The sequence below is a fragment of the Cyprinus carpio genome, chromosome A17, assembly GCF_018340385.1.
Source record: "Cyprinus carpio isolate SPL01 chromosome A17, ASM1834038v1, whole genome shotgun sequence".
NCBI lineage: Eukaryota > Metazoa > Chordata > Actinopteri > Cypriniformes > Cyprinidae > Cyprinus > Cyprinus carpio.
The window spans coordinates 535,273-556,378 of record NC_056588.1 but is presented as its reverse complement, the minus strand read 5'-3'; the positions used below and the strand labels follow the sequence as shown (position 1 = coordinate 556,378).

At 41.2% G+C, this 21,106-nt stretch overlaps 1 protein-coding gene across 1 annotated transcript; it reads left to right on the top strand.

Moving 5' to 3' along the window:
* Positions 1-4,007: 4,007 nt before the first annotated feature.
* On the top strand, positions 4,008-20,250 carry LOC109069893 (brain-enriched guanylate kinase-associated protein). Its single transcript, XM_042773362.1, has 7 exons — positions 4,008-5,796; positions 7,236-7,264; positions 13,087-13,248; positions 13,858-13,924; positions 17,263-17,370; positions 17,944-18,027; positions 18,849-20,250. Exons 1-7 carry the CDS (start codon positions 4,567-4,569, stop codon positions 20,028-20,030), a joined length of 2,862 nt encoding a protein of 953 aa, XP_042629296.1. The 5' UTR covers positions 4,008-4,566; the 3' UTR covers positions 20,031-20,250.
* Positions 20,251-21,106: the final 856 nt, after the last annotated feature.

Sequence of the window (21,106 nt, the reverse complement as noted above, 5' to 3'; positions counted from 1 at the left end):
CATTGACTGCTTAGTGTTAAATATAGCTGTGTTCAATCGAGTGAATATTTTAAAAGTATATTAGTATGATTGTGTTGTTGTGACTGTGGATGAAGAAATGAGATTGTGATCAGGTAGACACACATTTGACGAGGTGACTAATGAGTTCTCAAGTTTGTAGTCACTGCAGTATAATTAAATGATGGATCTGTGTTGAGGTTATACACCAATCAGAGAAGACGTCCCTGATATCTGCATTTTTTTTTTTAAACAGAGCTTAACAGGGTAAAAAGGATGATTGGTTTTCTCAGCCTGAAACAGCTGTCTAATTCTTCTGTTCCATGAGGACTAAGATTATGTTTATAAATTAGATGCCATGCCAAAAGCACTTGTTTATGAAATTTTGATAATTTAAGGGGCAATTTAGTGATATTGTAATTACACAACAATAAGAAAGGGAGACCGCCCACCTGAGAGAAAACATTATTAGGAAGAATATTCCAAAATGAATCAGGATTTGTTAAGTACTGCTTTAACCAATTTATCTTAAAAGTATTATTTAAGGAAGCAAAATCTAATAAATTTAAACCACCACATATATTTATTTATTACAACAGACTTTTTGTCTCCTATGCTTCTACAGAAAGTCAAATATCATTCTATCAATGTCTACACAAACAGGTTTATCTACATATAAAGAGAGAGCGAGGGAAGTCATTCTTGAAATACCCTCAGCTCTAGCAACGAGAGATAAATCTCTCTGTAACCACAAAATTAATTTCCTTTTAGCTTTCCCAATAACTGGGTCAAAATTTAACCTACATCTGACTTTATCGTCCTTACATACAGATTCAGAAAGATAGGTCACCTGGGATTTAACTGGATTACTGTAAAGATAAGGAGGAGAATAAGTTTTAACAGCTAACCCAGATAATAGCTAACCTCAGCTAGCCTTAGCATTGCTGCATGTAAGCCAATCAAATAAACCAGAACTGGCCCTAAAGTGGGCCACAGTTGATATTTATTCTAACCCTGGTCTTCCTCACATTCCTCCTGTGGACCACATGCTGCATGGAATGGTGGCATTTTGGCAGTGGTCCACAAGCAGGCCACTACACAGCCACATTTTAGCTTATAATGAACCAAATAAACCATAAATTTACATTATCTGGGCCACACTAAGCCTCAAGTGAGTTATGCATCAACATTACTCAACATTGTAAAGAGAAATTTAAAAATGATCAAATAAATTCCAGAAATGTGTCCTTGATAAAATCATCCTGACCCAAGTTTTGCACAAGCAGCAATTAAAATGTCACAGATAAATATTCAAAGACACATTCCACTACTTTAAAAACTGTTCTTCACATGTCTGAATTTAAATGTTTCTCAGTCAGACTCTCTTCTTACACAGTAAGTCTGTGAGTGTCATAGCTGCCCTGTGTTAAAGAGCGCACAATGAAGATGAAAGGTTATATATCATAAGTCTTTAATCCAAAAAGGGTAAATCCAAACACAATGTAGCACAGCAACATTTAAGACATGGAGACATAAGACCAGACAAACTCAAAGTGAACATACAGGAACGTAAGTACTCAGAGCAAACGAGGATAATTAACTAGGCACACCTGGACAGAATAATACAATCAGCACAACAAGGGGAGCGGTGCAAAAGTAAAACAAAGTCCAAATTAACAGAAACCGTGAGAGTACAATCATTATAGTGCGCTTCTGTTTTTATGCTGCACAGTACACATATATATAAAAAATACTGCCATTAAAACCACATTAAAAACACAACTTAATGTGTTCTATAGCAATCGGTATTTGTGATTCATCTTTAAGAAACAAAGTAGTGTCATCAGCTAGCTGACACATCAATATCACTGAATTTGGATCATTCTGACGTAAATTAATCTCAAGTTGAGGTCATGGGTATGATTCCCACAAAATTGCACTGCATTCAAGCTATACATTTTTTCATTTAATGCACTAAACTTAAAAAAAAGTCCAACTTGCACTGCAAACTAAGTTGCTTTGAATAAAAGCATCTGTCAAATGCATAAATGATGTATTGAGATGAAATAAATCATCTGAAGTCTCGATAACACCAGAGATTGGTGGTTATGTGCATTGCATTGATATCTGCTGATATTAGTGTGAACAAGAGACTCGAGTTAATCAGCGCTTCTGCTTATGACCGTTCAGATTCAAACACAGTAAAGACACGTGCATAGAAGTTTCTGATTTCTGCTTCTGAGTCTCTTCATTGGCTTCTTTTAGACAGTTATTGATCACCACTAAAGCATAAAACAAACCGCGACCATCCGCGTATGTTTCACGCACCACAGGAGGATTTGCTCCATTGACTTTAATGATCGGCTCTCGCAGCAGCTGAAATTTCCCCTGAGATTCAAAATCTTTGAACTTTTAGGATGATATTTACATAGAGGATAGGAAAAAAAAACAAGGGAGTACTGTTGCAAAATGATACCATGCACAATAAACTAATCTAATCTAATCTAATCTTCCTTATGTCTATTGATTTCTACAGTTCTACAGCAGATGAAAATATGGATATTCCCCTACGAAAACTGAACAATTCATGTTTTTAGTGCAATTTCACATTGTCTATTTTTATATATATATATATATATATATATATATATATACTATATATATATAATATATATATATATATATATGCTTAGATAACCCGAACTACTTAAAAAAAAAGGGTAAAATAAGCGTAATATTACTACAGAGGTTTTATACACACTGTTGGTGTCTGCACACGGACGCTCTCCATGCAAACAGCAGCACAGAGCGGACGTCATCTGAAATCATCCTCAGCAAGATGTTCAGTGTTTGTGTGTGTGAAACAAACTCTTTTGTGCTGAACTCTCCATGTGCTGCTCAGCATATTGCTTAAGGGTCTATTGACGTGTGTATTGATGAATCTGCCAGCCTCTCTCACTCCGACAGTTCCGTCATCACTCATTCTAAACAATGTTCCATTCAATTGTCTCTTAAATTTATGTGACTCCATAGGCATTCAATGACCCAAGAGACTGCAAAATATATGTTTTAGGTGCTAAGTAGGCCAGATGTTTCTTAGTTTCAGCCTTCAGAATGGCACAGATTCACAAGCTTGCTGTTATTAGTTGATACAGCACTATACTTTCTTTAATCAGAGAACTGGTCACCTGGTCACCTTAAGGGGATTTTTCACCTAAATAGATCACTCGGTTTTCATTCACTCACCTTCATGTCATTCCAAACCTGTCTGACTTTGTGTCTTCTGAAAATGTCTCTGTGTTTTGTTTTGGTTTTTTTTGTCCATACAATGGCAGTCAATGGGCTCCAGTGTTGTTTGGTTCCCAGTGTCCTTAAAAATATCTTCATGCTCCACAAGGAACGAAAGACATACAGGTTTGGAACGACATGAGGGAGAGTAAATGATGACAGAATGATCACATTTGGTTGAACTATCCTAGGGTGACCATACATACTCTTTTTCCTAGATATGTCCTGGCTGGAATTTCTAAATTGCCTAAAATGCAGGTTTTGGCTTTGCTTTCCTATTGATGATCTCTCTGTAGTCTTCATACATCATATGTAAGTTTATTTGAATAGCTTTGGCTGTTCTCTGTATATCCTACTGTATCCCAAGCCACAATTAGTTGATTATGTTCAATTTCTGCATGCCATTGGTCAAACTACTTTTCAGTCAATTCCTTCGGCAAGTATGAAAACATTAGGAACACAAAGCTAAAACCTGGACATTTTAGGCAATATGGAAATCTGAGCAGGACATATGGTCAAAACCAGTATCTTTGTGATATATCAGTTTTCTCACAGCTGTGTGTTTGTTGCAGTTTTGAGAATGAAGTAAGAGTGCCTACAGATCTAAATTTTATTATTATAGCTTCACTTCACATCCCTGTTCACATTAGCTGGTCTCAGGTTTACATCGTCACTTTGAATGTTCTTCATTTCTTCACTTTAGTTCAGCTGCACTTGGCTCTGATGCTCCATTAAACTACATGCAAACCGGCAGCCTTCAGTCTATAGTATAAAACTTAAAAACAGAGACATCATCAAGCAGTCATACTGATCACACAGTCGCCTCTAACACAGTAATCAACAACCCCACTGAGGAATCGATTTATGGAACTCAAGTTCTGCCCCACATCCCGTCCATCATGTGGCATCATGATCAATGGCCTGTTCTAAAGAGCAACTGACCTGGAAAGTTAACCAGGACTCTTGTTAGACTCTACCAGAACACATATGGAGGGTTTGGTCACTATGTCTCCACCAGCAAGACTGCATTTTCACTTTTGACAGGTGTCTCCATATTCAGAAAACGGGCGGTGCATCTGCATGTTTTAATAGCTGTATGCATTTGTTCCTGCAGAGCCGAGAGAGTGTTTGAGAAAGTGTGTCACCCTCACAGAGTTCAGCCACTCGTCATGGGAGGTAAATGCATTTAGGGCAACTGTGCAAGAGAGGACTAGGGCGTGAAAGCTATCGAAATCTGGCCAGCCCAGCTCATCATGGTCCAGTTTTCTATGCACACCAATAATGGAGGCGAAAATGCAAAACGGCTCATCGAAAACAGGACGAGGGGTTACAGTCAATGGGACTGTGTCCACCCTGAAGAGGCAGCCGAGGCCCAAGACTGCGTCAGGCAGGCAGGAACGTGGCTCCTGTTCTTCAACAGCCTCTTGTCCAGTGTTCTCTGGATGCCAGAGCGACCTGGACGAAGAGCTGCAGCCACGCTGTCCATCCAGCCTTTCCTCACCCTCCCTGCACAGGCCTGGTTCCACCTCCAATCTGAAGGGCTCCGTCTCCAGCCTGCAAGGTTCCTTGTCAAGCCTAAAGGGTTCGGTGGTAAGCCTCAAGAGCTTTCCTACCTCCTCGACACTGCAGAGCTCCAGTCTCAGCCTGCGGAGTTCCAGCCCGAGCCTCCGGAGCTCCAGCTCCAGCCAGCGCAGCTCCAGTGAGGACGACAGCTGGGACACCAACAGCTGGAGCTCCGGAGCCACATGTCTGCTGCGCAGCTCTATTAAGCAGCACAGCGAGGAGGTTTTCCGGGTACGTGCTGTCTCTGTGAGTCGACCTGAGGGCACGAGTGATTCCGAGACAGGCTACCAGAACTCCGACAGCTGCCAGGGCAGTGTGGTGGGATCGGAGAGCCAGGACGGAGCGGAGCAGGTCGATGTGGGGCGGAGAGATTCGTCATCAAGTCAGGGCACCTCTGTTGCTTCAACCACATCATCCAACTTAGAGCAGAAGATTGAAGAGAAGCTCAAGTTTTCTCAGTTTCTTGATGAGGTTACATGTAGGGTCCTGGAACCCGAGTGTCTACAAGCTTTCGGTGTGCCCATTCGTCAGAAGGAGTCGCCTTGTCCACAAACATCATCTCCCCAATGCCTAAACTTAACCCCAGTTTCCAGTCCTTGGTTTGGTTCCAGTAGGGATTCTACCTGTAATTCCAGGGACAGTAATGTGTACAAGTGGGCCAAGTGCATGCCAAGCTGCAAGATTCTGGATGCCAGTGAAACCCTGAGAAGAACTCAAGAGGAAATGGAAATGTTAGGAAGGACCTACCTAGAGACTGACATAGACAGAGTAAGGAGGGAAGATGAAGTGAGTTCCACACATCTACGAGACGTGGAGAAGAGAACTTTACAGACGAGTGGAAAATCTTCTTGCGGATGCCCGAGTCCTGTTTTAAAGCGCTCAGACGGGGCACCGCAGCCACCGCACCGCACCACCTCGCTCCCGAGACCTGCTGTGAGTGGCATCATGGTGAGCCTCTGAGAAATTAACCCTTATACCCTCTTGAAACCTTCTTTCTGTTCTGCGTATGTGTTGTTCTAGCATGACTTTAGTTCACAGACCAAGAGCTGAAGAGTAATATTAAAAGGTTTTGAAACAAAGAAAGTAGGGAGTAAGCTTGACGAATGTCTTGAGACCAAAAGACCTGGCACCAATAGTGACAAAAACTAAATTTAGGAATCATTAACAATCCAGCTCTAGAGGATCTTATCGAGGAAATGGTTGATCAGTCATTTTTTCCAGTTGCTTTTTGTTTACTTTCTAAAGGAACTGGTTTGGATTCTTCTGCTGTTTTGTATGACAAGTCACCAAATGCAAGATACTTGACATAATAAAATATATTGTCCTTTAAAACAATGTGCAAGGCATCTTATTAACGATTATTTTGAGGTCACAGGAGAAATGATACAAATCGTGGATCGAGTAAATAATTATTCATAATCGCCCTGTTGCATTACAGACAGTGAGACCAAAATAAAGCAAAGCATAGTGAGTGTGGGCTGATTCAGCTCTGGTGGGCGGATGCACATGTTTCTGAGATCATCTGGATAATAGTGTGCGTGACGGGATTTTCTCGCTCAGAAATAAATACATTGAGGAAACAGTGTGTGACAGGGTATGATGGGTGTTCAGCTGTGAGCGGAGTTACTCAGTGTTTGTGAATATAGTGGATTGTTGCCATATGACAGTTTTGGGTTGTGTGTTATGAAGAAGTCTCAGATTAAGGTGGTGACACAAGTCTCGAGGTATAAATGCACTGATACCGCAGAATGACTCTATGTGTGTGTGTGTGCGTTTGTGTACCTGGTATTCCCAAAAGAGATAAACACCAGTACATTTTGACCTTGTGTGGACATTTTTCTGTGTCCCCATTAGGAAAACATCTTATAAATTATACATAATGAAGTGTTTTAAAAATCTAAAAATGCCTGTAGTTTTGTGTGAGGGGTAGGTTAAGGTGTAGGATTAGAGGATAGAAAATATAGTTTGTACAGTAGAAAAACCATTATGCCTATGAAATTATGTTTATGGAATAAAACATGGAAACCCAACATCTGTGTGCATATGTGAGTGAAGCCATGTGTTTACATTGTTGTAGTTGCATTGTGAAAGTGTATTATTGACACTTTCCATTTCTTTATTAACAAATTATTACTTGCTTTCCTCAGATTCTGCGTTAAATTCTAATTTTCTAATTGCCACACTCTGCACATCCTTTCTTTCATAATATATGCAAATATGTTGCGAGTTGGTCTTCACATTTGTCACATTTATATCACTATCCAAACGAGAGTGTTTAATTAACAAGCAGTTATTAATGGCTCACAAACACAGAAGGTTTCTGTGATGTGTTGATGACAGCTGTCAATCACGTGAATAACCTCAGTGTTCTTCATGTGTCTCTTCAGGTCTCTGATGGAAACGCGAGCAGCAGCAGGTGAAGGTTTATGTGATGTGTTGATGGTAGATGTGAATCTCTCTCCTCTCTGTCCTCTCCTCTCGTCTCTTCTCGTCTCTTCTGTTCTTGTCTCGTCTCGTCTCCACTCCTGTCCACTCCTCTCTTTTCTTTTTTTTTCATTTTTCTCTTCTCTTCTCTTCTCTTCTCTTCTCTTCTCTCCTCTCCTCTCCTCTCGTCTCGTCTCGTCTCGTCTCGTCTCGTCTCGTCTCCTCTCCTCTCCTCTCCTCTCCACTCATCTCATCTCATCTCGTCTCCACTCCTGTCCACTCCTCTCGTCTCCTCTTGTCTTCTGTCCTCTCCTGTCCACTCCTCTCATCTCCTCTTGTCTCGTCTCCTGTCCACTCTTGTCCACTCCTCTCATCTCGTCTCCTCTTGTCTCGTCTCTTGTTCATTCCTCTCATCTCCTCTTGTCTCGTCTTGTCTTCTCTCTTGTCCTTTCATCTCCTCTCTTCTCTTCTCTTCTCTTCTCCTGTCCACTCCTCTCTTCTTTTCTCATCTCGTCTCGTCTCTTCTCCTCTCATCTTGTCTCGTCTCTTCTCCTCTTGACTCCTCTCCTCTTGTCTCCTCTCGTCTTGTCTCGTCTCTTCTCCTCTCCTCTCGTCTTGTCTCGTCTCTTCTCCTCTTGTCTCCTCTCCTCTCGTCTTGTCTCTTCTCCTCTCGTCTTGTCTAGTCTCTACTCCTCTTGTCTTGTCTTGTCTCGTCTCTTCTCCTCTCCTCTCCTGTCCACTCCTCTCGTCTCCTCTTGTCTCGTCTCCTGTCCTCTCCTCTCCGTTGAATGTGTTTGTCCTCCTCCCTCCCTCCTCCATCTCGCTCTGGTTCCTCTGTAGCATCTCAATCTGAGCTCCGGCTGTTCTCGTGCTGTGTGAACGTTGTGTTTAGAGGTAGAACACGCATGTGCACATGCTTATCTGATCATGACACGCAAGCTACACAGACGGTGAGTGACACTCGTGAAGTGCTGCATGATTTAATGTGTGTGTTGGAGTGGTCAGTGTGTGTTTCTCTGCTCTCAGCTCTATTCACTGATATTTCACCCGGTAAACTGTTGGAGAATGATAGATGACGGGTTATTCTGAGGTTAATACAGCTGTTACTGATAGTGGTATTTCTGTACTTCATTATAACGAGATCTCTGCTAGGAAACTAGTCTAGGCTGCTTATTTAATGGAGTTTAATGAGCTCTCGGAGAGAAACGTGATCAAACGTCAGACTTCTCACTTCACTTTTCTCAGCCACTTTTCCATGTTTTACTGTTTCTTTATGAGGACATTTGCTGAGGTTTTTCCCTCACAACCAAACAGACACACTATGTTTAAGCAGGTTTTTGATCATTCTCAGCTCGTTTGAACAGCATCACGTGTGTCACAGCGAGCAGCATCTGAGTTTAATGTAAGCTTCAGATGATGATGCAGAAATGACTAGGGCTTCATTAGACTTTGAGGATTGGGGTTTTCAGGTTGTTTTGTGATGTTCTTCTTTCGTGCAGCTCACAGAGAGTATTTTGTTATTTACAGACTGAAACATTAGAACACAAAGCTGCATATCTCCAATGTTAAAGTCAGCATGAAATAAATATTTACCCTCTATGTATTTTCTAAATGCATGTTATAGATATTTTTGTGAATGATTCATCTGTGCAGTTTTGTTAAATAATTTTAGGTTTATCTCTGGTGATGTATGCAGGTCTCCTCCAATCATTTAATGTTCTTTAACCCCGCCCCTTTCTTATAATCCACTGCAAACTCACATTCAGACCCGCCTCTATTTGTAAATACTACGCCCACATCTCAACATCCAGTCAACAACTGGCAGATAAAATCAAGTCTCCATCCTACAGTACATTTATCTTTCTCAATAATCTGTCTAGTCAGCAGGAGCCCGAATATTGAAGTCCTTCAAAAAAGAGAGAATCTGAAGAAACAAACTGGCCCCACAAATTGTTACGCAGCAGTCTGTTATTTCGTTTTCTTGGACCTAAATGTGTTTACTATGACAAATTTACACAATCAAATGCAAGTAAATATTTTCATCCATCAACAGCCTGAATGAAATCGGATCTTGTGTTCAGGTGAAGCGCTCGTTCCTGTGGATTTTCTCTCGGTTCTAGTTGCTCTGAGTTTCCCTGTCTGACTGACAGCTTCGCTTTCGAGAAAGACCTTCAGTCAGCAGAGATTTCCCATCATGCCATCTGTCTGTGAGCACATGGAGAGCTTCCTGTAGCAGAGCTGATTTCTGACGTGAATCAGACTGTTGTTCTGACAGCAGCGTCTGTCGCATCGCTGCACTACATGTTTATTTGATGTTCCAGCTGCACACAAACCCGTCGGGATCGAGAGAATGTCCATTTCACTGACATGTGTAGAATGAGAAGAAAACAGACAAAGAGGAAGAAAACAAGAGGAAAGCAGCTAATAAACAAACGTTATGCCTCAGTCTGCAGGCCTGAGTGTCAGTCTGACAGGAGTAAAGATCCAGAGTATATTATATTAGAACATTTATCTTTGTATAAAAGCAGATCACAGACTGAGATAGTCTTCATGCGAAACGAGAGTAAAAGCCTTTATCTTTCTGCTTGTAGAGGAAAGTGTGTTTTTGTATTTGTGCTTGCGATTCTGTGTGTGTGTGTGTGTGTGAAAGAGATAGAGAGAGAGAGAGAGAGAGAGAGAGTGTGTGTGTGTTTCTCTATTTGTGTGTGTGTGTCAGCGGGTGTCATTTCTCATTAGTCATTTGACAGATGGTTCTCTGATCTCCTGTAGGGTCTCTAGTGTCGATGCAGCATGACGTCTCTGTAACGCCGTGAGCGAATCTGTCAACGCGATTCACCTGAGATTCTCTGGGTTCATATTGTCTGAATGTCAAAGAGAACTCAGTTTGCTTTGTGAAAATCACAGTAAAAGTGAACCCTTGACTGTTATTATAGACCCATCAGAGGAAATACAGCAGCATGATCACTTCAACATGAGACGGGTCCAACACATACAGTCAAGCGTTCAGCATTATACTGCGTGTGCTGCTTTCTTTTTGAACAAGGGTTATTTTTCTGATACTTGTTCTTGTTTTAAGCATAAACCTTTCTCATAAAACAAGCCTTCTAGTCTTATGCGTTATTTGCATAGATTTAAAAATGTTATTGTTAAATGTTGATATTTGTATTGAAAAACAAGACAGCAATACTGAGGAAGAACATCAGTGTCTGCAGGGCATTTGTTCATTTAGGAAAATCTGTTATATTGACTTGAAAGCCTTAAAACTAGAAAAATGATAAGGACTGTAAAAAAGGGAAATGTGTTAATTGTCACAAACAGTCAAACAAACGTCTGATGAGCATTATTGCTATTTTCAATGTCGTATTCAAGTTTCAAGTTTATTTATCATGTGTAGAATGTCAGTGACAGTTAGCACATTAAAATGCTTACGTTGAGGCTCTCTACATTAGTGCAATACAATGTAAGTGCAATATAAAACAAACCAATACAAATTAGAGAAAATAAAAAAAAAGTTTGTAGTATGTGCAGTCTGTTTTTAAAGTGCAAATGATCTTTGTAAAGAAAAATGGTCCTCATGAGGTATATGTGTTGTATAAATATCTGTAAGGAGTGTAGTAAGCATTACAGAGTGTTAAGAGCTCTGATGGCCTGAAGGTAAATGCAGTTCTTCAGTCTGCTGGTTCTGGATTAAATACTGTGCTGGGTGATTTTGCGAGCCTTCCTCAGACATCTCGTGTAAAAGATGTCCTGTAAGGTGTAGTTTGGTGCCTATAATGATTTCAGCTGCTCTCGCGACTCTCTGGAGTGCTTTGTGAAAAACCTTCACTAGCTGGCTGGCACAGGCTTTAAGAACACCATCAGGACCTGGTGATTTTCGTGGGTTGACCGTTCTGAACACTTTAGGTAGAGAGATATTTAAAACACATTTGTTCTCATCTGCTGAAAATTTCACTGCAGGGAAGGTATTGCTATTCTCAAACCTTGCATAGAAGATGTTCAGTTCATCAGATAGAGGGGCAGACATACCCACATCACAGGTTTTTCTGTTCTTTTTGTCTCTGTAGTCTGAGTGCAGACTATTCCACATGCGCTTGATGTCATATCCTTTATACTTTGCTACCATCTTATCTCTGTATTCTCTCTTTGAATTCCTGACGGCCCTCTGAAGTTCATACCTGGACTTCCTTTATGCCACTGTATCACTGGTGTTGGTCCTGACATCAGCATTTTTCCAGGGTTTTTGATTTGGGAATGACTTGATGCAGATACAGATATAATCGATAACAAAATCAGTGTATTCATTAATGTCTGTGTCTGTTGCATACCAGAAGATCTGCCAGTCAGTGGTTTAGAAGCAGTCCTGAAGTGTGAGCAGGACATCCTCCATTTGTCCATTTGTAGACTGACTGATAACAGGTTTTTCCTGCTTTAGCTTTGGTTCTTATGCAGGCAGAAGGAGAATGGAGATATGATCAGCTTTCCTGAAAGCAGGGCGGGGAGTGATCAAGCATCTGTTCAGCTCAGGAAAAGTTATATGTTGAATGAATATTGGGAGAACTTTTTTCAGGTTTGTCCTTTTAAAGTCCCCGACAACAATAAAAACAGGGTCTTTGTGAGAGACGGCCAGAAAATGGATCTGAGTGAATCTCAATGTTTTTCTTGAGCTGTTTTCTCTCTTTCTGCTGCTGTGAATCAAATGGTTTTTAAAAAGAAATTACAGTATTTACAGTAATTCTGCAATGTTTAAATTCTGTAACAGTTCTCACGTCTGTCTGTATGTGGTCGTGATATTATTGAATAATGATGTGTGCGGATGAGCTGAACACTCTTGACTCGCTGAGCTGTCTGTGTCTCTGCAGGAAACACTCACAGACACACTGAGAAAACATGAAAAAGATTTATATTGGGAAAACGGCACTAAAAGCACCAAGATATGGTTGTAAACATCAGAAGAGGAGGTAAGAGTCTAAAATCGAACAGAAAGCGAGTGACTGAATCATCAATCCATCCATCAGGCTCTTCATTTAAATGTCATCAGCTGAAGCCATCAGACCCGCGTGTGATCGATGCCATCAGCAGCTGCTCAAATCCAGTTACAGCCAAGCAGACGTGTCCTGATGCGTATCGCCATTCTGAACATTAAAGATGATAGAAAATCAGCTTTTCCTGTACTGGAAACTGTGAGGCTGAATCTTATGTTGGTCCTGCGCTGGTGTTTTGTTCACATATGGAAAAACACAAGTTTAGGACACACACACACACTTACAGTTTCAGTCCATCACTCTCTTCTCATGCTCATCATCCGTGTTCCTGTCCTTTAGTCTCTGTTGATCTCATTTTACTGTGGTAAATGTGCACTAAAGAGACACTAGTCTCTTATTTGGGTCAGAGTAAATTACTAAAGTGAAATACTTCAGTAAAACAGAACAATAATATTGCTAGTAAAACCAAACATTAGAGTTTAGAGTTTTTAGCCTTTACATACAGTTGAACATGACATAAATGCACTGAAATCAGATTAAGTGAATGCTGCTCAATCATAATTATTTCTCTTTCATTTTATGATTTTGAGAGTCATTAAAGTTTAACTCTAGTATCTCAGGCTTATGGATATTCCACAAGCGCATGAATAAATCATGTTTGGGGCTTTTGATCACAGGGTGTGTTTGCTGTGGAGCGAGTGAGGCATTTTAATTGAGATTTGGTTCATATAACTACATCTCAGTCATTCGGAGACATATTTGTGCCTGTGGTTGAGAAGCACTGTTGTTGAGGAGTGAATGAAATGATCTGCCGGTGTTTGTCTGTGTGTAGCTCGCTGCAGGAGCAGAAGGAGGATCTGCGCAGGCGTCTCGACTGCACCACACACAAACTGCAGCAGCTGCAGAGTGAGAGCGAGTCGACGCGGCAGTATCTGGAGACGGAGCTGCGACGAGCTCAAGACCAACTGGACAAATTCACAGAGAAGCTGCGCAGGTCCGAGCAACACGGTCACTGAATGAAGCAGCTGATCAGAGAATATTGTGTCTGAGTGAAGTGCTTAAAGTGACCGTACAGCTTTACAGTCACACACACAATGATCTGGAACTAACTAGTCAAGTCAAGTCACACTTATTTCAACACTTTATTCAAGGCAGCTTCACAGAAATAACAAGGAACTGAGCAGAATCAGTGATGGAAACTCAACTATGGAGTCAGTTTAGGTTCTGCTGTAAAAGACATTAGTGTCATTATTTAGATTAAGTCAGTTCAGTTTTGGTTCAGTTCAGATCAACAGCAATTTGAAGTTTAATTTGAAATGAGTTCTGTTCAGCTTTAAGCAGTTCTACAAAAGGCAGCAGAGTCAGTTTAATGTTGATTCAGTTCAGTTCAATGCCAGTGTCAATATTGCGAGATGTGACTCTAAATTAATTATGCACATAAACACAAGACACAAGCGTCATGATTTAACAAGATGCACCAAATATAAAGGCCTGGAGAAAAAAATAAAAGATTTCTGAATCCTTCAATCCCACTATACACTCATGACAGGTTTGTGTGAGTTTGACTTCATCATCATCTTCATCATCTTCATCTCTCCTGCAGGATTCAGAGCAGCTATGCAGCTCTGCAGAGAATAAACCAGGACATGGAGGAGAAAATCCACCGAATGGTAAGAGAAAATTAATTTAAAAACCAAATGACTTCAAAAAAGTCCAAAGAGTGACTTAAGCTCTGATAAATTTTCTTTTGTTGCTTCATTACCGCTTGATGATAAAACTTGTATCCCTTTGTTTATATCTCAAACCCTGATGATGCTTTATTATAAATAATCACAGTAACTCTTCAGAGACAAACACTGAACAGCAGCAGATCCTCACGGTCATCGGATCACACAGAATCACTCTTATACCAGATCTTCAGTGTCTATCACTTATCGAGAGCGACTGACGTGTTGAAGCACTGTCAGCAGTTACATGAAGAATTTTGAAAGCGTCAGCTCTTGATTGGTGATCAACAAGTGCTGCTCTCTGAACAACTGAACAACAGAAATGAAGGTGGAGAAAAAGAGACAGAGATCAATAACCACACAAGATTCTCACTCTCAGAGCGGTTACATGATCAGAACCGGAGCGCAGTGATTGTCCTGGAATGAAAGGATGAGTCTGAGCTGCGGATCAGTGGCGTCTGATGATCTTAAATCCCATTAAAGTATGAAGCCATTTACAAAATGTAAACATCATCTTAAAGCACAAAGATGAGCTGTGAAATGATTTTGTGTGGTTTCAGCTCTGATTACTAGAGGAACTGATTGGCTTCAAACAATTATCCACTTTCTTAACAAAGAATAATATTATAGATACATTCCAGTCTGGTTTAAGGGGTGGACACAGTACAGAATCAGTGGTTGTTAATGATCTTCTTTTAATTATGGATGCAGGTAATCATGCAGCATTAATTTTATTGGATTTGTAAGCAGCTTATTACACCATTGATCACCAGATCCTTCTGACTTAAAATGGTTTGCCTCTTATTCGGAATGTAAATTCGTTTTCAGTGAAGATTGGTAACTATTTCTCTGCTTCAGCACCTATTACCTGTGGGGACCCACAAGGGTCTGTTTTGGGTCCAGTCCTGTTTACACTCCCTTGCTCCCTTGGGAATGATTTTTAAAAAGTATGGTATTTCTTACCATCTGTATGCGGATGACACTCAAGTCTATTTGCCGCTGAGACCAAGTAGCAAGAACTCCAATGCCATACTCCTTAAGTGTCTGGAGGAAGTAAAGCTGTGGATGGCTGAAAACCTTGTTCAACTGATTGAAAACAAAACAGAAATTATGTTGGGACTTGCCAAACATATGTTGCTCGCTTGAAGCTAGTACAAAATGCTGCTGCAAGGATGTTAATGAATGCTGGGGAAACAGATCATGTTACTCCCTTGTTATCTTCAGTATAAGATTTTGATAAATGTTTTTGAGTTGATTTTTTTGAGCCCATTGGCAGATATTTGTTCTTGTTTTAATCGTAATTAGTTAGTAAATGTATCTGGATTTATGAATGTTTATTTTGCCGTGACGGTCAACTGCAGCTCAGAACTCAATCTGTCTAGTGATGCTGTTGAGCAATTCAGTGTTTTTCCTGAATGTGGCATTTTCCGTCCTCATTAGTCCAAGTTTCTCAGTGAAAACACAAATGAGACCCCAGAGACGATGTTCAAACCCTGCAGAAGGAATCGCTGCGGCAGCATCTCAAATACGGTCAAACAGTAGATGTACAGAACCTTACGACAGGTCATTCATCCACATTCAGCTCTTTCTAAACTGAGAGACGGCGTCTACATTCACTCTAAAACACCGTCAGCCTCCAGAAACACACTGGACGCTGTTCAAAGACACTTGAGCATCTGACACTTCAGACCTCATTGCTTTCAGTTTTTTAGTGATTGGCTCACGGGGGATTTGAGACCTGACCAGAAACACACACACACACACACACACACTCACGCTCTCTCTATCTCTCTCAAACACACACACACACACACACACACACACACACACACACACACACACACACACACACACACACACACACACACACACACACACACACACACACACTATCTCTCTCAAACACACACACACACACACAGGTTAAACTCCCATGTAAAACTCTGAAAATATTCATAGAGGCGCTCAAGTGAAACATCAGCGCAGGTCACATGACCATGATTGACAGTTTCTGACCTGACTGCACAGACACTTCTAGAAGAAAGCTGAACTGAGCTGGACGATGACATCACTGAATCAACAATGAACTGACTTTAACTGATAAACGTTTCTATTATGCTCTTGCATTATCAGCACACATTTTTCCTGTTTATCACTGTAAAGCTGCTTTGATGTAATCTGTATTGTATAAAGCAGTATAGAAATAAAGTTGACTTGACTTGACTAGATGTTGCCATAGAAACAGCATCATATAAATCACTGCGGTAATTCAGGTGTAGAGAGAGGAGTGACGACATACCTGTGATTCAGCAACAATCACAGTCCATCACTAGTTCAGTCCAGCGCTGATCTCTGATGAACGTCTGCTGTCTAGAAAAGACACTTGAGTGTAAATGCATTGATGTTTTCATCAGCAAAGATCGGCTATTCATTTGAATCATCTTATTTGAGTTTGAAATATAGACAATTATGAAATACTGGTTGATTCTGGTTTATATAAAAGCTGCTTCACAGACTAAATGCTGGAGAACATCTGTCATGTGAGCGAGTGTCTGATTGTTTTAATTACATCCAGAGTCAAACAGAATAATCCTTGCAGATATAAATCCTGTCGAATGAAATCCATTAGTCATACGCAAATACTGCTGATACTCCACATGGTTTGCTCAATGAATGTGAGTCAAAAAATAAAGGGATTTCTATTTCAACAAACACACAAACAGACGCTTCGAGATCTGCTAGAGATGTGCTTTCTTATGAAACTCGTCTGATTGATGAGCAGAAATTACAGACTGAACTGAAGCTGACTGAAATGTATTTGTGAAGAACTTTTCACGGTTACATTTCCAAAGCAGCTTTACAGAAAATCTACATGTTTATGTTGATTGTATGTTAAAGGGATAGTTAATTAAAATTCTTCCATCAATTACTCACCCTCAAGTTGTTCTGAGAGTCCACACAGTTGACGGTATTCACTGATTTCCATGTATGTATTTTTGATGTACTGATGTATTACACTGATGTATTTTTTCAATACTATAGAAGTCAATGGCTACCGTCAGCTGTTTGGTAACCAGCATTCTTCAAAAAAACTTCTTTTGTGCTCAACAGAAGAAACTCATACAGGTTTGGGGAAAGTAAATGATGACAACATGATCATTTTTGGGAGAGCTATCGCTTTAATATCTTCATGTCTTATAGTCGCATCTATCAGATTAGAGCACTAATCTGTACTGATCAATAGTGCTGTAGTACGTTCATGTTGGTTGTTTGTGTTCCAGACTCAACATCACGAAGAGGAGAAGAGATCTCTGAATCGAGAGATCGTCACACTGAAAAACCACCTGATGGAGGACAAGATCACCATCCAGAAGCTGCGAGAGGATAACGTACGTACCACATGCTGAATGTTTCCATCATCCACAGACTAGTGAGGCCTTCACAGCTTCATCTGAAATCTGATTGTTTTCATCAAAGCCGGCTCACAGGAACCGTCGTCTCCCGGCAGGAAGTGTTCTGATGTGATCAGTTGATGGTTCCTGACAGGTTTCACCTAATATTTATCAGCCTCTGGCGTCGAGATCTCTGTGATGGAGCGAGTGTTTCAGGTTTGAGGAGCAGCTGCTGCTTCAGTGTCCACTTGGTTTCTCTCTAGGTTCACAGATTCCCTCTCAAACGAGATGTAAAGGCTGATGGACTGGGAAGATTAACATGCTAGTTTGTGAATCATGGGTAACCATCAGAACTTTTCTCGTCAGTTTTAACCCACTGATGCCTAACTAGACTATCTAGTGTTCACATCAGCCTCATTCAGCTCAAACGAAATGACGAAAGACATTTGTCTGCTGTGTTTGTCAGTAAATGACAGATGTGTAATATTGATGGATTGAGAGTTGTACACTGAATGATCATTTGCCAGATTAAACTGTGTTAGTTTGATGGTTTGTGCTTTTCTTCTGCAGGATCTGTACAGGAAAGACTGTAATCTGGCGGCTCAACTGCTCCAGTGTGGAAAATCTCCTTACAGAGCGCACAAACTGTCCGAGGTATGACTGATGAGCACACACACACACACACACACACACACACACACACACACACGCACACACGCACCCACGCACACACGCACCCACACACACACCCACACACACACACACACGCGCACCCACGCACACCCGCACACACGCACACGCACACGCACACGCACTCACACACACACACACACACACACACACACACACACACACACACACACACACACACACACACACACACACACACCACTGGTTTCTTTCTAAAAGGGAAACTCATCCTAAAAATTGCACAACTTTAAAGAAAGTCAGAGGCGCAACGAATCCTTTTATGTCTCTTTCTATCGAAAGCCAGAGGGGTTTCATTTGAATATAAACTCTCTCTGCTTTGTTTGATGGTAGCAAAGAGAAATGCACTGGATTTATTGCTTACAGAGTCTGTCTACAGACATGGCCCATGTACTGTTAATCACAGAGAGAACAGAGCGCTCTTCCCATAATGCAGCTCTGTTGTGTGTTTCTGATGGACTACAGAGGATGATGAGGTCAGATGAAGGTTTTCTTCATATGATTCATTATATGTGCCATTTGACATATGGACGAGTTTCTCTGAATCATTTTGCGAGAGAAAGCAAAGTTTCTTGGAGGAATGCAATAGTTTTGTGAGAGAATGCAGAAGTTTTGCGAGTGAATGCAAAGTTTTAGATTTTTCCCTCACCATGTCCCTTTAGGGGCTCCATAGAAGAAAGATGCAACTATGATTTCTTATTTCCAACACATTTCTTCTCTTCTAGAGTCTTGTCTCTATTAAGAGTTTCTCTGTGTGTTTGTTTTAGCTTCCCGCTGATCTTCAGGAGCGAGTGAGCTCCCACATGGAGCAGCAGGGTCGCGGCCGGAGCGCAGCGCTGCATCACTCCTTCTCAGACGCTGTTCCCACCGCCGTCATCGGCCGGGTCCTGGAGAAACCTGAGCCTGGGAGAAGCTGTCCGGTCACACGCTCGCCGAGCCCGCAAGCCCCAGAATTCCCATCTGGCACAGACAACAAAGTCCAGTGGCACACGGCGTATAAGTCATCTGACCTGTACTGCAGTGACACGGCGCTGTACTGTCCCTCTGATGAGCGGCGGCGCGACCGCTGGCCGGAGAGACGGCAGAGCGCGGACCAGAGCGGACGGATCCGAGGACACACATCCACTGACAGCAACCTGGACGATGAGAGCTTCCACCTGCATGAAGACCCTTTCCGTGGGTTCGTCCTCGGATCTCTTCCCTCCTCCAGCCGTTATTCCAGCTGCAGCACAGCCTCAGATGAGAAGGATCACGTGATGTCCTCCTCCCAGCAGGCTTTGTTCACTGACTGGCGTGAGCGCAAGAACTTATCCTCATATGGAAAGGAACGTCCAGGTTTTCCCAAGTCAAGCAGCTCCCAGCATGTGGGCTCACAGAACGGCCGATCCGGAGACAGACGCGTCCACGTCCCTGCGGACCCAACGGACGGCTGGCGGCAGATGAGCATGGAGGACATCAGCAGCTTCTCGCCCTTCAGTTTCCCAGAGCGCCACTTCACGCTCGGTCCTGCCATGATCAAAGCAGATCCTCTTTACAGCAGCTTCCAGGAGGAAGACAACATCTTCCGCAGGCGCGTGCCGGATCCACGATTCCCTGCGTCGGTGGGATCGAGTCCTGCGCTGTACCCAAAGATGAGTCCGAATGCGTTGAAGGCCGAGAGAGGACTGATGTTTCGCTCAAAGGGTTCGACAAGCAGCTTTTTCATAACTGAAAACACCAAAGACAAGGAGAACACGACTAAAGACGCTTTACAGAGAGATTACGCTGAGGAAAGTCCCGGCAGTTCAGTGGAGTCACTAAACCAGGGTCTGGACGTCCAGAAATACAAAGATCTTCAAAACCCTGGAGCTCAGAAAATGATGCCACAGCATCAGAAGTTTGGAAACGCTGGACTCAGTCGCAAAAACAGTCTGACTAAAGCTCAGCTTTATGGAACGCTGCTTAACTAATAATCAGTCAAATGTACTGCAGCAAAATAAAGAACAATATGTGAACATACAGGTCATGTTGAGTTTTACTGGATAGTGGAAAGAGTCTTGGTTGATTTTACACCTGAAGTATGTGTTTCCAAAGACTTGTACTGTCTCTTCAGCCTCTTATCTGTCATTGGTCGTTCTGACAGATTGTCCCGCCCCAAACTCACCTGATTGGTTCAGTCAGAAGTTGTCATTTTGGGCTGCTCAAAAAAAAAAAAAAAAAAAAAAAACAGAAAAAAAAAACAGATCTATGTTGTTTTTATACATACAGAGAATTTAAACAGTGGATTACTGTTACAATAACAGCAGCATCAAAGGAAATAAACTGAAATTAACCAAATAAATCATCCAGGAAAAACCTTACAAAGAATTAACAAGAGAAAAAGGTTTTAAGTCACCTTATTACTTTTTGCAACTTTATAGTCTCAATATATTGCATCAGTTCAGTTTTAAATGTTATGATATTGGTTTATTTTTTATCCATTTTTGTTTGTGTATATGGTATTTTCCATCCATAGTTAACAAATTAATCACCAAACTTTGTTCCAAACTCTTTTCTTATACAAAATGTATATCTTTAACAATTAGTCACATGTTTAATTTAGTGATTAAGTATTATCCGTTCAGTGGCATACTTCAGCTTTAATCAAGACAGTAATTAATTAAGCTCGTGAAATCTAAACCATTTTCTCTTTAGACAAAATCAGAAACTATAACAGCCATAAACGTCACAATACAGTTTGTTCTGTTACTAAAGCAGCTCCAATGTTTTAAAAATTATTTGATTGTAAATATTTGTTATTATTTCATCTGTAGGACCACAGCAGATCAACACACGTCATTTTCACAGTTTTTCTAGCAGCTAAAGTCTGTCAGTGATATCGAAGCTCTTCAAACACTTACAGTTTTCACCTAACACTGCTTTTATCTACAAGATACACCAGGAATGTACAGTACATAGAGTGTGTAAATGAGGTTATTTATGCTTTATATTAATATACAGACCCAAAGTGAGCGATGATCTGCAGAGATTCCGGCTGAACTCGTGT

Coding starts and splice junctions, on each gene's coding strand:
- LOC109069893 (XM_042773362.1), top strand. CDS start 4,567: ATGGAGGCGAAAATGCAAAACGGCTCATCGAAAACAGGACGAGGGGTT. Junction 5,797..7,235: donor CTGCTGTGAGTGGCATCATG/GTGAGCCTCTGA, acceptor GTGTCTCTTCAG/GTCTCTGATGGAAACGCGAG. Junction 13,249..13,857: donor TTCACAGAGAAGCTGCGCAG/GTCCGAGCAACA, acceptor TCTCTCCTGCAG/GATTCAGAGCAGCTATGCAG.